Below are 17261 nucleotides of genomic sequence, written 5' to 3'. Positions count from 1 at the left end.
GCCTTCCCCATTCATCTCCCCGCACTGGCTTGCCTTTCCTCAAGTAGCTCAAGCGCCACTGGCTTTGAGAAGCTGGCCCTGGCATCTCAGATTTCTCTAGTAGCCCTTCACCTGCATTTGCTCAAGCCACATGGTCTTCTTTCCTTCTCTTATAATCACCTGCTCACATCTGATTCCTTTGACCAACTTTGTAAGATCAGAAACAAGGTCTTACCCCCTCTCTGTGCAACCCTGGTTGAGTCTGGTATTCCACTGGGCTTGGTCTCTGCTGGGTCTCTCTGAGTGAGCCTCTCTCAAAGAACATTACAGTCTTCAACAGGAGGGACACTCCTACAAACACTTGCCTCACTTCCTGAATGACCCAAAGCCTCAAGAGCTCTAGGACAAAACCCCAAGCTCTTTTCTAGATCTAGTCCCCGGGGCCTTTTACTCCCTTCCCCAGCTTCCCTGAATGCTCTCTCCTAGTTCTTAGGTAGATCAGCTTAGCCTCTCCAGCCAGGACCTCTCTCCTTAGCCTTCTTCCGCCTCACAGACTGGAGTTTTCTTTATTAAGCGGGAAAGTGGGAAGGCTTTCATGTGGTGATAAAGTTGTCCCCTCACACGTGTATCTACTACAAAATGCCTGCTTCTAGGAGCCTCAGAGAGTGCTCCTGAGTGGAGGAATGATCGGAAACAACCAGCTCGCATGCATAATTAAAGCCATACTTACTTCTCTTGCTTCCCAGTATCTCCTAGGCCAAGCCGAAGTAATCGGTTGCCTGGATTTGCTACAGTCTTCGAAGTGGCCCTTGTACCTCTAGGCTGGCGTCCCTAGAGTCTCTAGATCTTTCAAAAATGTACTTAATATCACTTCACTCCCCTGCTTGCAATTCTCCAATGGTTTCCCTCCACGTTATAACTGAATTCCTGCCCCTCACGCTGTCTTGTAAAGCCCTTCGTGACCCCATGACCCGACCCCCGCCTCCCCCTGACATCCCATCCCCTGCCCTTTCCCCCCTTCTCGTCATGCTCCCGTGGCCTGGAATTCCTCCCGTGCTGTGACACTGCCGTGTCCTCTGGCTGAGTGCTTTTCCTCATGATCTTGACAGGACCAACTTCTTCCTGTCCTTTAAAACTTCCCCATACATGTCACCTCCTCTGAGGCACCCCCATGGCCTCCTGGTCTGGAGCACCTTCCTCCAAACACCATCTCATCTCCTTTCCTTATTTTCCATATATTCCATTCAGCCTCTGTTGCCGCACGACAAACTGGCCCCACACGATTTATTATTAATGAATCTCACAGCTCTGTGGACCAGGAAGCCCAACAGGGCATGACAGGTAGGAGCTCCTCTGCTCTATGGGGTCTGGGGCCTCAGCTGAGGTGAGGGGGGAAGGGAGGGGAGGCTGGGAGCTGGAAAAGCTGGAGGCCGGCTAAGTGCACTCACTCTTGCTCACACAGGCTCTCTCTCTCCACCTTTCTGTGGCAGCTTGGGCTTCCTTCCAGCATGGTGGCCTCATGATAACGGACCTCCTTATGTGGCAGCTCCATCTCCCAAGAGACCAAGCAGAAACTGCCAGCCCTCTCAGAAGGAACCATTTTGGGTCTCTTCCGACTTACGGAGAAGACCCAGGTCAACTCACATTCAGAGGGAGGGAACAGAGGCCTGACCTCTCAAGGAATATAATGTCAGAGAATTCAAGGCCATCTCTAAATGTGCCAGAGCCACATTTTGGTAAAAAGACATTTTCTTATTAATTTCTTTGTTTACACGGGAAACTTGCTTGTTGAGCAAACAGTGGGTTTAAAACAAACTCTTTTTTTTTCTGTCATCAAGGTTTCTAGACAAACCGTGTTCATTGTCCTTTTCCTGTTTCTTAATGGCATTTTGGGGAGACTTTCTAAAGTTCCTGTCACTTTAACTTAGGAAAAGTCCAGCACCATCTAGGCTGGTCTGTCCAACCGAAGACCCACCCCTTTGCCTGGACTGGGCTGGATTGGGCCCAAGGGAGCAGGGTGGGCACAGTCCTGCTTCAGCTCTCCACTCCCCACAGCTGCAGTCCAGCTAGCACATGGGCTCATCGGCACAGCACACCCAGCCCCGGCGAGAGGAGGGGAAGGGCCAGCAACCCGGGTCTCTGCGAACCTCGCCTCTCCCCCTCTCCCTTCCCCCTCCCGGGGCTCTGCTTATAAAGACCGTGAAGACTGAGGAAGGGGGTGGGGGGCGGTGTCTGGGGCTTGTAAACACCAGCCATCTCGTGACAAATCTTGTAGGCAGAGGTGTCCCACCCCAAATTATTTCCCTCTGTTTCAGAGTGTGAGATGCTCAAGACCCTTTCCCTTAGCCCTGAGTCCAGTCATCAGTCTGAGCAATGGAAAAGTCCACCCAGTATCCGGCAACATATGGTCATGGTCTGTCTCTCTCCTCAAATCTAAGATCCGTGGGAATGGGGCTTCGCGTGCTCGATTCCCCCACTGAGTCCGTGGTGCTGGGACGGTGTCAGGTGCAGTGACTTTGGCTCCGCAAAGGAAGAGGGCCCTCTGAGACCTAAAGGACACCCAACACAGTCAAATGTCAAATGGGCCAGTCAGTTCCCTCCTTGCTCATTCCTGCCATGAGGCTCCCAGCCACCCATGCCGATTTTCACTTCGGGCCTCCGGAAGCTTCTCTGGTCTCGGTTTAGCATCCTAGAGGGGTTGCTGGCCTGGGAGGGGAGGCTGATGTCCAAGTGAGTGGGAGCCTGGGAGGCTGAGGGCCTTGGACACGCTACAGGGGCTGGGCTGGGGGTCTCTGGAGCCAAGCCAGAGGCCTGACCAAGGGAAGGGGCGCTCTTCTCAGCTTTTGGTCTGTGAAAGTCAGTGGCTCAGGATGGCTGCCGCTGCATCATGGAGAAGTAGGAGAGAAGTGCATTCTCCTGCAAATGCGTCCCCCGAGGCCGGCCCACACCTCCTCTGCGACCACGCCAGAAGCACATTCTGACCAGAGCGTCCTCTGTCTGCGGGGCCCGGGCCTCCGTGAACACACTGCCAAGGGCAGCTGCCTCAGCAGGGCTTCTCCACCCCAGCCTGTCCCACCCCACGGCGCCCCATCAGCCCTGGCTTCCCTCCAGAGCCCGAGGCCAGCCCCTGCCCCCTGCGTCCCTGCGGGTTTGTCCTGAGCAGCCTCAGATGACAGAAGTGGGGTGTCCCCCCGACCCCCACCACTCAGACAACATAAACCCACGTGTGTGCCTGGCAGGTCACAGGCAGGTGGGATGGTTTGGACTGAGGAAAGAGAACTTTCTCTCCTGTCGTGCCAAGGGGTTCAGGAGGAAGGCAGAGGACGACGGGAGGTGAGAAGAAGAAATCGGGCATCTGCGGATCCCCGCATTCAGCAGCCTGAGCAGGCTGGGGGACGGCAGCTGGGACATCTCCTCCAAAGGCTGGGAGAAGCCCTGGTGCCCCGCTTCTTTCAGGGCCCCGGGGGCCAGGCACTGGAGTTGAATGTGGCCGGGGACCCGGGGGGAGGGGAAGAGGAATGTGCTCTTGAATGTGAGGTTGTTCAGGGTGGCTGGAACCAGGGGCTCCCACTTTGAGGCCAAGACTACATCTTGGGAACACCTCAGCATGGGAGAAGCGGACCCCAGGTCCTGCGGGAGTGGCTGGGGCCACCGGGGGTGGGGGTGGGGGTGGCCCTGAGTCCATCGTCCCTCTTCCTGTCCCACTTCCGCGTTCTGCTGCTGTGGTCCCCCGCTCCACAGACACACCCCCCCGGAAAAGCTGTTTCCAGACTAGAATACTTTATTCAAGAGAATCTGGCTTGGCAGTCACACAGCAGCCACTCAGGGGCAGCTGGCTCCATGGCCAGCCGAGGGCCCCCTCTTTGCCTATGTCCCTGAGAGGGGCAAGGGGGGGGGGGCGCCTTGACCGTAAAGAACAACATCCCAGCAGTGACAAGATGTAAGGAGAGACCTAGGGGACAAGCCCCGGCAGAGGCCCCCAGGCCATGGCCTGTCTCCGGAGCTGCTGCTGCTCTGGCAGCGGCCTGCCTCCCCCCAGAAGTCGGGGCTGCTTGTCCACGCAGAGCCCGGGGCCGGGCCCTGCCGCCCGTCCCCGCTCTCTTTCCCGCTCCAAGGAAACCCGCTGGGGCCTGGCCGGCCCCTCACCGGGCCTCAGGTCTTGTTTCTTCTCCAGCTGCAGCACACGTGGCTCCGGGGCCGCCTTCTTTCTCTCACGTTCTGTTTAAGGCACTGAATTCCTGAGGGTCCTGTCCCTCCCTGCCCCTCATCGCGGAGGGAGCAAGTCATTCAGCAGGGATACAACTGGCTAATAAATAGAGGCGTCAGCAGGGAGGGGACTGAGTGTGGCCGTAATAATAAATACAGGAGCCGGGCGGAGGCGACTCTCCTCCGAGGGGCCGGTTACCTCCGGGGAACAGTATGGCCGCACCTGCCAGAGACCAAACACAGAAAGGGGGTATCAGCACCCAGGGAGGGTGGGGGGCCCTCCTATGGGAGGGAGGCAAACCTGGAGGAAAAGCTTGGACAGGGAGACAGGGAGACTGCAGCTTTCCTGGGTCTCTGCTTGCACCGGGGCCGGGAAGCTGGGAGTTACTTTGTACCAAGCACTTAGCCCGGTGCCCAGCCCAGTGCAAAGCACTTTTTCATTGCCCTTTAACAACTTCCTGTGAGGAAGGCCCCGTTGCCACTTTCCTTTCGAAGACAAAACAAAACAAAAGTGAAAACAGAAACAAAAATCCGCAAACTAACTTAAGGCTCAGAGAGGTTAAGAAACTTGCTGGAAGTCGCACAGCTAGCTACTCAGTGACAGAGCCAACTCTGAACCCAGTCTGGCTCCACACAATAATGCCTCTGGTTATTCTCGGACAGCAGTCCCCTAGCAGGGGGACAGGCAACCCCAGATGTGCACGGAGGTTGTCTGAGGGATGTGTGAGTACTGATGGTACTCAGAGACTGGGTTTTCAGCCTGCTCATATCCTCTGCCTGAAAGCCATCTGCATGAGAAGTACCCGAGGTCTGCTTTCCCATGGCCTTGCCCACAACTGTCCTGCTCCCTCTGGAAGGGAAAGGAGCATCTTGTCCCTTCCTAAACCGGGTCAGTCCTTTGCCCCAGGGTAAAAGTACTGGGGTGGGGACGGTGAATAAAAAGACAACTTGACATATTGAGGTGAGTGTTAGGAAAGGAGAAAGGGCCTACAACCGGGCCACCAGGCCTTTTGCAAGTCAAGTGGTTTCCGTCTTCCTCTTTCAACAAAATTGAAGAACGGTTTAACCGAATTGTCAGCTACTACGTCAAGAGGAGTGATTTTTGTGAGATCACCTTGAGGCCTTGGCAAATAACTTGGAAGGAGTTCAAATGACTGCATGACATCTAGTCCCATTTATTTATGTGAGCATGGTTTCTCAACCTTTCCATCTATTAAAAAATGAGAATGGAATTAATGCTGAATCCTGTCTCGGTCTGGCAGGAGGTAACATGCATTAATGGATTCATTAACTAATTAAAAAGAGGTAGCCACTGCCATCTCACTGAGATGCACTCCTGGTAACATTGATGATACTTCTGGGTTTTGCCTTTATTAAAATAATGATGTATTTGTGCTGTTTTGATCAAGTGGTACTACTAATAATTATTGCAATGATTTATTCCAGGGCAGAGCTTAATTTAGAGTTTTCTGTTCATAGGAAAATGAAAATCATCTCGATGTATATACCATTGTCATGGCCGATAAATAAGACAAGGCCATACATCAAGGACTTTGAACATTCAAGCATATTAAGTTAGGCCACTCTGGGGGGGAGTGGAAGGGATATACAAGGCCAAGGGGAAAAGAAGCAATGTAAACACATGACCACTAAAGCAGAGTGTTCACATCTCATTTTTAAAGTGAAATGATGGGCAGGGGCGCCTGGGTGGCTCAGCTGGTTAAGCATCTGCCTTTGGCTCAGATCATGATCCCAGGGTCGTGGGATCGAGTCCCAAGCCCCACATCGGGCTCCTCGCCTAGCAGGGAGCCTGCTTCTCCCTCTCCCTCCGCGGTTCCCCACGCTTGTGTGCTCTCTCAAGTAAATAAATAAAATCTTTTTGTGAAAAAAAGTGAATGATGGTGAATATCAGGATAGCTTATCCTGTGGGGTAACCTGGAGGACATATAATGACTTTGCTAAAATACTAACATCTGTAACACACCAGAAACGATACCCTTTGCAACTATTTATAATTTTGGTGAAAAAGTTCAATGTCAACTTAAAAATAAGTGAAGGAGTACATGAGTTTTTAAAATTCCTTCAGGAGGGGCGCCTGGGTGGCTCAGTGGGTTAAAGCCTCTGCCTTCAGCTCAGGTCATGATCCCAGGGTCCTGGGATGGAGTCCCGCATCAGGCTCTCTGCTCAGCTGGGAGCCTGCTTCCTCCTCTCTCTCTCTCTGCCTGCCTCTCTACCTACTTGTGATCTCTGCCTGTTAAATAAATAAATAAATAATCTTAAAAAAAAAAAAAAAATTCCTTCAGGAGATTCCCCAAATGAGGTGTTGCTCTGCTGTCCCGGAAGACAGAGCAATGAGACACTGTCGGTCCAGGGCTCTCTCACTGTGGGTCCGTGGGATTGGGGGAACCCCACATTGTCTACACTGCCAGCTTCTCCTTCCAGTCCATGCCTGGGCCCAAGGAACAAATGGGGGCCACACACTTTCAGGGGACCAACCTCCCCAGAATCCCTGTCTTGATGGAATGGGGTGGAAGTCTTGGAGGGGAGGGCTCATGGGGGTAGAACATGGGTCAGCTCCAGTTCCATGGTATGAATGATTTCCTGGAGTCTGGCACCAGGAAGAAGCAGGCTCTAGCAGAACCATGTGAATTTCTGTGCAGGTATTTTACTATTACTATATTTTTACTATTTTACTATTTACTCTCACAGATTTGGGTCCCCCCAACCCCCACTCTAATCCTCTCCCAGCCACATGCAGGCCTGGGCTGCAGCCTGGGCCTCCAGGTGTGAAGCCAAGATGGGCAGGTAATGCTGAGAGGGAAAGAGGAAGCTAGTGGCCCCTCAAGGTCCCCTGCTTGGGTGCGAAGCGGAGGGCTGGCAAGAACACGAGCCTGGGAGCTGATGGGGGGTTGCACCTCCCCAGTGCCGCTAGGCTCCCCTCCTTCTAAACAGAGAGACAAACAGGGCTCAGAGCGATGACATGACTTGCTCAGGGCCATGAGGAGACGCGGGGCTAAGCCGGATCGAGGACCGAGGTCCCCTGATGCTTCCTGGGCCCTAGGTTCTCTAGGAGATGCTGGCTCCCTGTTCTGCCGCAAGACTGCCCTGGGCCTTGCTTTTCCCCTTCCCAACCGTTGATCCCTGCCGGCAGGGCTGGGGCTCCCCTTCGGCCAGGCCTCCTTGCCATCCCTGCTCCCCGCCTCCGCACACTCACAGGTGGCAGTCTGTGGGTCTCTGCTTCTCTCTCTTCCTCTTCCCCCTGCCCTTGGGTCTCCTCCTGCAATAAGCCAAAAGCGTCAAGACCAAGTGGCTGGGGGGGGCCCCCATGCTAGGACAGGGACTGGCAGGCCCGAGAATAGCCCAGAGCCCTGGCCAGGCCACTTACCTTTCTGGCTTCATCTTCTCCCATAGAGGCCTAGGAAAACAGACAGAGACCAGGGGAGAGTCAGGAAACCAAGAAGTGGGGCTCCCCGCCACCCCCCCATCTCTCAGACCTCCAGAGCCTGGGTCCTGCAGTTAGTACTGGCGCCACTAGGGGGCAGGATGAGCCGGCAAGAGAGGGATGGGCAGAGGCCTCTGGGCTTCAGCTTCCACTCTAGGCTCTTGTGACCCCAGGAAGAGAGATAGGAATCTCCTCCTCGGTCCCCTTTCCACACCCTTCTGCACTCCTCAGCCTCTTGGTATCAAGCTGTGGACTTGTGAGTTTGTTCTCTGCTGACTTTCTCTGTTCACTTCCTTCCCTTGTACCTGCCCTTCCTCCCAGAGTGCATTGTGGGAGTTTCTGCAAGGACAGTGAATGAGAGGCAGGGCCCTGGACCGGAGGATGGCTGCCCCCAGCTGAGGCTCTGCCTGTCAGGGCACAACTGCCACCCCCACCCTGGGGACACATGCCACAGCAGGCAACAGCAGGGGGAGTGCGGGAGGCTGTGGAATGGAGGCAGGGGAGCCCGAGCCCCACAGTCACCAGGCATGGTCTGGCTCAGCCTGGCGGGGCTGTGGCTGGCGGCCCAGAAGTGAGAAGAAAGGTGTCCCTGTTGCCCAGACCTCTGGAAGGGGACAGGGCCTCAGTCTCCCCTGGGAACAGGGGTGGGGATGTGGGCAGGGTGGTAACCGTCCACTTTGGTGCCACAGAATGCTGCCCTAGGCCAGCTACCTCCCCTGGGAGCCAGCGCTGGGCTCTGTCTGGGCCAGTCGGGGCCTCTTGGACAGCCTGGTCATGTCTCTGCCATCTTGGGCCCATAAGAGACACTCTTGGGGCCTCAGTCTCCCCAGTCTGCCTGCCCCCAAAAAGTAGCTATGAGGGCAAAGGTGACATAGAAGGTAAAGGTCACTGGTGGCACTGTGCCTGGGAGGGCTCACTACTGAACTATTGTTATTTGGCTAAGCCCTGGCCAGGACGGAAGGGAGGAAACGGACTGAAACAGGGCCTCCAACAGAGGTACAGAGAAGAGGGCCTGGAGCCTGGGCTTGGGTCCAAAAGGGGTGGCCAGATCCCTGGGCAGTAGTAGGCAGGGCAAGCCCAGGGCAGTGCTGGGGCTCCTGAAGAATGTGGTCATGGACGAGCGAGGTAGCACAAGAAAGGGCAAGCTCAGGTGTTAGACAGGCGGGGGTTCACTCACTAGTCGTGGTAAATAATGTAACTGTTCCAAGCCTCAGTTTCCTCCTCATAAAAGGGGACAACAACAGTACCCACTACCTCCCAGGGTTGTCACGAGAGGAGGGACCTTGTCTGCCTTGCTCACTACTGTATCCCAAGCATCTAGGACAGTGCCTGGCATACAGTAGGCAGTCAATAAATGTTTGCTGAATAACTGAGAAAACATTCAAGGGCCTAATGTGGGGCGAGGCACAGAAGAGGTGCACACGAGAAATGGTGCCCCCCCCCCATCTCCTGGCCCCCAAACAGGGCTCAGGACCTCTAGTCTGGCGCCTCCGTCCACGGCTCAGGGGTACCAGTAGAGTACCAGGTTGCAGCCCGTCTCTCTCCTCCTGAGCCTGTTAGAAGTGCCGGGCCTGCTGCTCCTGGTCTCTCGTGTCAAGGTGCCCTGGGCAAAGGCAGCAAGACCGGTGCTGGGCAGAGTGTCCGCCAGGTGGAGGCATGACTTTAAAGAAAGCCCATGACTCCTACTTTCTGCTGCCTTTCTCCTGCAGAGCTCATCCCCCTCTGCCCCTCAGTCCAGTGTCCCCTTCCCCAGCGAACCAGCCGGACCCTGGACAATGTCTAGACCAGCAATGTCCTCGCCCTACGCTTCTCTTTCAGGGCTGTGGCAGTTCCCTCCCCTCTCAGAAAGCAGGACAGTGTGCCCCCTGCCCCTGCACGTCTAGGAGGGACCCAGGCTTCCGTTGCCCCCACGGTGTCTCGGGCAGCTCCATGGATGGGACCCCTTCCCCAGGCCAACCAGGCCGATGAGAGGGATAAAAGGGGGATAAAAAGCTGCCACTGGCCCCCGACTTCCTTGGTCTCCCTCAGCCACGAGGAAGGTGCAGGGAGGCTGGGCAGCCACTTAGCTGAGGCCGGCGAGTACGAAGGGCCTGTCCCAGCCGCTCCCGAGGACCTACCTGCACTCGCAGCGGATGTGCTGAGAGAATGTCAGCTCCACGTAGGAGGGCCGGGTCTTAGCGCGGATCTTCAGGACCTTCGGGGAGAGAAGGGTTGGACGCCTGGAGGGGGGGTGGCTGTGGGCTTGCAATATCCTCTCCACCCTCTCCTCGCGAGGAGGGCCAGACTCCTTGCTTCCCACCAGCCTTTGCGTGACGTACTCTCGTTCTGCTCTGAGTGAGGGGCAAACAGCCCCACACCTGTGTGTGGGTCGAGGGAGGCCCTGGTCCTCCTCAGCCTTGTCTCAAGGGACTGAATGTTGAGGTAACAGAAGTCGCATTTATGAGGCACCTTGCACAGGGCTGGGCCTCACTAGCAAGTGCTCCATAAACCAATGTGTGTGTGCGTGTGTGTGTGTGTGTGTGTGTACATGAGCATAAAACTCAGAGTGCCAAATGCTCCCGGTGTGCACAGGGACTTCCTGAATCTGAACACACTTCTCTTCCAAGTGCAACCAGATACTCTTAGATCTTGGGGTAGGAGAAAGCTTGAGGCCCAGAGCGCTGGTAATGGAGGAAGCGAGTGGGCTCCAAGCTGGCCCAGGGGTGGGTGGGGAGAGCTGGGGCCTGGGAGTCAGTTCCAGTTCCCATGACTGCGACCGCGACCCTCTCTCCTCCCTCCCGGGCACCTACCTGCATGGTGACATTGACGGTCTCTATGGGCACACAGTGCAGGTTCTCGTCGCCGCAGCAGCCTGTGCAGCGCATCAGGGAGACGCAGGACGGGCTGAAGATGTACTCCACCTCGCTGGGGTACTCCGACACGATGTCCACCAGTTTCTCCAGTGCCCGGCAGTAGCTGCGGCCCCACACTTCCTGGAAGGGCACCACTACAAGGAGACACACACGGCCGGCCGGGTCAGGCCCAGCCCCCTTCCCTGCTCCTGGGCCCTGCAGGCTCTTCCAGGTTCAGCCTACGCTCCCTCCTCTAGGAAGCCCCCAGCCTCTGCAAGCTCCCTGGGCTCTGAACCCCTGATATGAGGCCTCTGGGGTGATGGCTGGACCCACAGCCCAGCTGCCAGACAGAAATCCTAGTGCAATGGGAGTTTCTCAGTGTCTGGGCTCTCCGCTCTGTTCTCAACGCAGGCACGCACATCGGCTTCGGTGCCCTTGGAGCTTGGAGGAGCGTATCTTGGCAGCTTCTCATGTCCTCTGGGTCTTTCTCAGGCCCAATCAAGTGCTTTCTCGATCATGGGGAATTTGCAGAAAGCAGTCTGTTCTGCATGACTGGCTTGTAGAGCCCCACAGAGAGGGTTAGCCTTCCCCTTAGTCCTTATTTCCCGCCCCGCCCTGAGCCAGCTCCTCCACCTGGCAGCCAAGGCCACGGCCAGCAATGTGCCCAGAACCCACTCTCTGCAACCATCAGACCAGCCCTCACACCATGGCCGGCTTCGTCACTGTAACTCCCACCTTGGGGGATATGCTCCACGTTTCTAATCAAATAAAGCCCACCACCCAAGCTCCTCTCTGAAGCCTTCTCCAGCTTCTCCAGTCTGACCAGATGCTCCTCCTTGGGGCAGAATTTGGCCGCTAGGCCTTGCCTTGTCTCGACCACTAGTAGATCTTATCTCCTTCACAACCAAGTCGAGGCTCTGTGAGGACAGGAAACACCTGGGAAACACAGGCTGAGTAATGACTGATTGGTTAGATGATGGTTCACTGAGAATTATCAGGGACATCTCCGACCCCTTCTGGGTCCTGGTGGGGTCATGACATGTGGGCTGATCTAGAATCTCTCAAAAGATGCTGCTCCTTCGGGGAAAGGCCTGGGGCCTGGTCCCTAAAAGAGGCTCAGAGGAAGTGAGCAGCTAGGGCTAGGAGACCTGGCTTCTAGTCCTGGCCCTGTCCAGGCTGTGTGACCTTGGGGAGGTCACTTAACCTTTCTGAGTGTATCAGTTCCCTCCCCCGGGAGAAAACACAGGGTTTGGGCTAGATGGTTGCTAAGGTCTCCCTCGGCTCTGGCAGATGGTTTGGGAGTCAGTGCATGCAACCCAGCTCAGCCTTGAGACTGTGGGCAGAGAGACCTCTCCCACTCTGGGTCATCCTGCCCTATACCTGACAGTTATCCATAGCTGAGTGGGGAGGCTAGGACAGCTGGATCCCCTGGGGACCCCGCAGCCTCTGCCCTAGAGCTGTGGCCTCTCCCAACAGCCCCTCACTTCTTCCCTGTGACCTTTCCTTGGAGGCAGAAGGGGCCAAAGTCCATTCCACTGAGCCTGCAGGGCCTGGTCTCGGGGTAATCTCAGAGGAAAAATAAACTTCAGCCCGAGCAGAGGCCTTCTGGAAAGGGCCGCAAGCTGGCGGAAAATACCCAAGAGGCCGTGTGTCCCTGCGGAGCTGGCCAAGGCGGCCACAGAGGCAATAAGCCATGCTTATCTGGGTGTCTGCCGCTGCACTCCGCACTGTCTGCTTAGGGGGTCCTAGAGGCTGGGCCTGGGGACAGGCAGGGGACCAGATGCCTCCCCTGATCCCACCTCTCCAGGCCACAGGAATACTCTCCTGGGACCCAAGGGGGAAACAAGCCCCTCTCCCTGTGAGCAGCCATTGTGCCCCAAGGAAGCTGGCCTGTGCGGTGTGAGGCCAGAGGAGGACCGCCCCCCTCGTGGAACTCCATGAGCACCTGTTTAGTCTGAAACCCATAAGCGCTCCATAACTCTGAGCGTTTAACCTCCGCCACGGACAACGTCAATAACAGCAGAGGAACAGGGGCGCCTGGGTGGCTCAGTGGGTTAAGCCGCTGCCTTCGGCTCAGGTCATGATCTCAGGGTCCTGGGATCGAGTCCCACATCGGGCTCTCTGCTCAGCAGGGAGCCTGCTTCCCTCTCTCTCTCTCTGCCTGCCTCTCCATCTACTTGTGATTTCTCTCTGTCAAATAAATAAATAAAATCTTTAAAAAAAAAAAAAAATAACAGCAGAGGAACAGCCAGCTGCTGAAGCGCCAGAGACTGCCCAGGCTCCTGTTCTGGGACCGGCCATGGTGGGGGGGCGGGGAGGGACAGCAGCAGAGAAGGTGCGACTCAAACCTCTCCCATTCTCCACACGGATCCCCCCCGGCTGGGCGGACAGGCCCATGGCCAGGTTAAGTAGAGCTGCCTGGGTTTGAGGCAGAAGGGCTCTCCTTCCCTCACCCCACACCCAGCCATGCCCCAGAGCCCCGAAATCTGCCCCTTTCTGGGCCACATGGCCAGAGTGTGTGGGAAGGAGGAGGGCGCGAGGGCTAAGCAGGAGGCGGGCTGGGCCCAGTTTACCTGGCAGCCACCAGGAAAGAGTCTTGGAGGCCACTGTCTGGGAGACAGTGGGAGAATCAGAGGGGGGTGTGTGAGGGGCTGGCTCCAGGAGCATGGAGACTGTGCCCAGATGGGGGCTGAGCCCCTCAGGAGAGAATCTTGCTCAGCGGCTCCTGAGAGCCCTTCCTCTGGCCCCAGACCTGCTCCGGAGGCAGAGGGGTAAGAGGAACTGGAGGCCATGGCTCCTTCAGGCACCTGACCGGGGCTGGACAGTCTCATGGGGCTGCTGCAGGACCTCAGACATACCGAAACCTCTCGCCAGCTCCAGGGGGCCTGGGGCTATGCACGCTGACTTCGCCACAGACACTGAATAGCGTCTGAGGCTTTAGGAGACCCCGAGGGCTTCTCTGAGCCTCAGGTTCCTCAAAATGTGGAGACTGAATGCCTTCCCAGTTCACAGCCTGTGGGCGGGCAGAATCACAGGAAATGCCCAATCCTAATACCACGAAGAGTAAGAGTAAAAATCAACGTCCACGGCTGCAAAGTACAGAACATGCTGTCTCTTGTCTGTGTTAGCAAGAGGGGATGGTATTTTCAGATTGTGGCGACTGAACTCCAAAACTCACGGTACTGTCGCTGACCACAGTACAGCCTCCCTGACTGCTGGGGATGACAGGTGAGCTGCCCTAACGAACTGACACGTCTGAGCCTCCTCACCCCTGTCCCTGGGAGATATGTACTCCTGTGTCTCCTCCACGGAGTCAGAGAAGCCCACAGTCTTAGAAAAAGAACCTTGGATATCATGTAATCTAATGTTCCACTTTTACAGATGAGGAAACCGTGGCTCAGACTTCTTCTGTAATTGTTGCCTGAAATACGCTAAAAAGCATCAAAGGGGCCACGGGGTAGAGAGGGCTGCTGGGCCCCTCCCCAAATCCCAAGAGCACGACACTGTGCCAGTCCCAGGGAAACACAGGAGGGCAGGGAGAGGGAGAGAGTGTCCATGAAGTTCAGGGCTGCTACCTCCCCTACTTTCTCAGTGCCTGAGGGGCCCAGAAGCACAGCCAGGCCCACAAGAGGATGGCCACCAGGCGGGCTGTTGCAGCAGAGGGAGGGTGTGCCCACCCTTGGAGGCTATCAAGAGTGTGCGTGCACATGCCCCTACACGCTCCCTCTCCCACAGCACGATAGGAAGCCTCGGTAATGGTGTGTGGCTTTGCTGCATGTCCCAGAGGGGCGGGGAGGGAGGGGAGAGGCAGGGGGCCTGGCACGCGACTCCTGTCTTCTGCATGTATGTCTCTTTGGCAAACGACACACCCTTTGAAGATTCCCTCTTGATGCAACCCAGGGTGGGGAGTGGAAGGGCCTGGGAGGGCACAGCTCATGTTCTGTTTGTAATCAATGGAAAGGTCTGGTCAGATCCCCACAGCCCCACCAGGGCTGGGCCTCTAGGAAGGTCTCCTCACGCCTCCCTAGTCCTCTTGATTGCTGGCCGCAGCAACCAGCTCCTGGACCCCTAGTGCGGCCCCCAGCTCTCCCTGCCTGTGCTGCCCTCTGAGACCCTGCCTGCCTCCTTCCATCATATTGGGAAGGGGCTCCGAGCCAACCGGACGAACCCCGGGTATAGGGGCCCCAGCCTCACTCTCTGTGTGCGGGGTGATCCCGGCCCAGGAGTGCACCTTGCTAGGCTTCTAGGTCCCCAAAGAAGGATCTCTCAGGTCCTGCCAACTTTGTCAGCCAGGATGTCAGCCAGCTTGCAGACTCTCCCGAACTTCCTATCAGCCCGTGCCCATCCTTGATGCCGATCCCTTCTTATCCCCTGCAGAGGACGGGGCGGAGCGGTCTCGGTGAGCACGTGCATGCCCAGCCCAGTGTGCTTACCTTCCACCTCCGATGAGCCATTCCCAGCAGACAAGGCCCACTGCTGTGGACAGAAAGGGTCAAAGATGAGGGGGTCCACCTTGGGCCTCTACACTCCGTGGCCGAGTTGGCAAGAGCGTAGGGGCCCCTCTGAGCTCCTTGTCACCCACTGCACACACTCTGCCCTGTCTCAGAGCTGCCCCTTTCCGAAAGCAACTAAAACTTCACTGGTCCCTGGATGGATCCCACCCCTCTCTCTGGCCTCCGTTTCCTCGACTGGAAAGGGTGGGAGGCTAGAGGATTTGGGAGACCCTTTGCCTTCTGGGCCTTAAAGATCTTGCAGTCCTTCGGGGTCTCTCTTTTCCCCAGCCCCAGGCCAGCCCTGCTGGGCCCTATGCAGCAGCCTTGGCTGGGCGCCAGAGCCCGGGGTTGGGGGGGCGGGGGAAGGTGATCAGCTGGTGGGAGCTAAGGGGCTGGAGCTGGTGGCGCCATGAGCTGGTGATGCCGGTAAGGTTACACCTCTGGCCAGCCCCGCTGCGCAGACAGGCAGTGGAAGGCAGTAAGGCTCTTCCGCCCCGCAGGGCTGCCGAGCCCACCCGCTCCTCGGTTGGAGCTGGAGACTCCTGGGGCAGCAGGACAGTGCAGTGGGAAGGGATCTCATTGGCTTTGTCAGGATTTCACTGCCCAAGCTGGCTCCCAGCCAGACTCACCCGGCTCCTGGGAAAAGGGCCCTGATCACTTCCCCAGGCCCTGCACGCAGGAACTCCGACTGCCCACCCAGGAAAGAGGGCACAGCAGGACCTCTTGTCTCACCCCCAGCCCACCCAGGAGCCCTGGGTTCACCCAGAGCCCTGGTGGGGGCAGGGCCCGGCCTCCCCACCAATGGCCTCTTCAGCTGGCTTCCCCTCCACCAGGCCAGGTCAGAGGTCCTGGGGGCGCCTGCCTGGTCATGGGGCCTCGACCCTGACCACAAGGCCAGGGACCCGCCTGGGATTAGTGGAAAGATGCTTTTAGCAAAGCCACCAGGGCTCCAGGGGCCAGAGAGGAAACCTCCCTCCCTCCCTGTGGCTTCCCTGCCCCCACCAAGACAGACCCTGGAGCTGGAGTCTGGGACAGCCCAGCCTGACTGAGGTCTCCTCCCAGAAGACGTGGTCCAGCCTGGCTCCTGGGAAGAGTGTGGGCATCCCTGGAGGTGCCACTCCCCCGAGTGGGTCTGTGATTTCAGAACCCCTGCCCCAAGGGCTGCTGGGGACTGGGAAGATTGGGGGGACAGGCTGGGGTTGGGATAGGTCTTACCTGGGGGGGCACAGCGGGCAGTGCCAGCCCAGCCAGGAGCTGCAGGAAGCAAGTGAACAGCCTCATGGCAGGCATCTTCTCAGACGTCCCAAGCCAGGAGGTTCCAAGGGAAAACCACCATGCTCGGCCCCCTGGGGGAGCCCCCGGCACAGGAGGAGAGGACCTCACTGCTGCCCCGAGGTCCCCGCAGGTGGCCCGAGCATCCTCTGGAAGCCCCAGGAGCCTGGAGCCCGCAGGTAGGGCTGGGGCCGGGGCACCTGATGCGGAGCGCCCGGCGGGGCGGGGCGGTGTGGGGCAGGCGGGTCCCTGGGGAGGGCCCGTCGGGCGCCCAGCGCGACCCCAGGGCCTCTCTTAGCTGGCCAGTGGAGACGCAGTCTCCTCGCACACTGCGGCTCTCTTCTGGGACTGCGGCCCGTTGGCGACCGGGTTTCAAGGGCCGTGAGTGGGGCGGGGCCGGAGACCCGCCCCGCCCACCGTCGACGAGGCCTGGGAGCGGCCGAGCGCCTCGCGGGGCTGGGGTGGCGGCGGCGGTGGCGGCGGCGGCGGCGGCGGCGGCCCGGACCCGAGCGCTCTCGGCCTGCGGCGGGAAGGGACGCCCCCCTCCCCCCAGCCGCGGCAGGTCTCGCCCCGCCGCCGCCACCACTCCAGCCCGCAGCTGCCCCCGGGGCCGCTCGGAGCCTGGTGCCCCGCGGGGCGCCCGTGACCTAGGGCGAGGGCGCTCCCGCTCCTCTAGGCCGGCGTGGGTGCGGGCAGCCAGGTGGTGCAGCCCAATGTTCGCCACGAGGCTCCAGACTTTACCGGTCTGGAAGAAACCGCAGTTCCGGATCCCTAGGAGGGCAGCCGTTTGGTCTGGCCCTTTAGGGTGCCACCTGTGCCATCCCCACAGGAATCAGGGGTGAAAAGATTAGTAAACCCATTTTATAGATGAAGAAACCGAGGTTCCCAGAGTGCCCCTGCCCGTATATGCTGAACATACATATGCACTCTTGAGAAGTGTGTGCGTGTGCCTTTGTGTTTTTCAGGAACTGACAGAGACAACACACAAGTGTGGGACGCCAGAGCTGTCTCTCCACCCCAGGCACCATGCTTCTGGTC

At 57.8% G+C, this 17261-nt stretch overlaps 1 protein-coding gene across 2 annotated transcripts; it reads right to left on the bottom strand.

Moving 5' to 3' along the window:
• Positions 1-3737: 3737 nt before the first annotated feature.
• On the bottom strand, positions 3738-16598 carry PGF (placental growth factor). 2 transcript variants are annotated; one of them, XM_059182796.1, is made up of 7 exons: positions 16167-16598; positions 14892-14934; positions 10417-10613; positions 9745-9821; positions 7571-7600; positions 7400-7462; positions 3738-4408 (listed from the first exon to the last, which is right to left on the bottom strand). In XM_059182796.1, exons 1-7 carry the CDS (start codon positions 16239-16241, stop codon positions 4381-4383), a joined length of 513 nt encoding a protein of 170 aa, XP_059038779.1. In that variant the 5' UTR covers positions 16242-16598; the 3' UTR covers positions 3738-4380. The 2 variants fall into 2 exon arrangements, with proteins under 2 accessions (XP_059038779.1, XP_059038780.1); XM_059182797.1 differs by lacking the exon at positions 7400-7462 and having other exon boundaries at positions 16167-16597.
• Positions 16599-17261: the final 663 nt, after the last annotated feature.

The sequence above is a fragment of the Mustela lutreola genome, chromosome 7 (genome assembly GCF_030435805.1).
Source record: "Mustela lutreola isolate mMusLut2 chromosome 7, mMusLut2.pri, whole genome shotgun sequence".
In the NCBI taxonomy this organism is placed as follows: domain Eukaryota; kingdom Metazoa; phylum Chordata; class Mammalia; order Carnivora; family Mustelidae; genus Mustela; species Mustela lutreola.
Note: the sequence above shows the minus strand (reverse complement) of the source record. Positions and strands in the feature narration are given on the sequence as shown.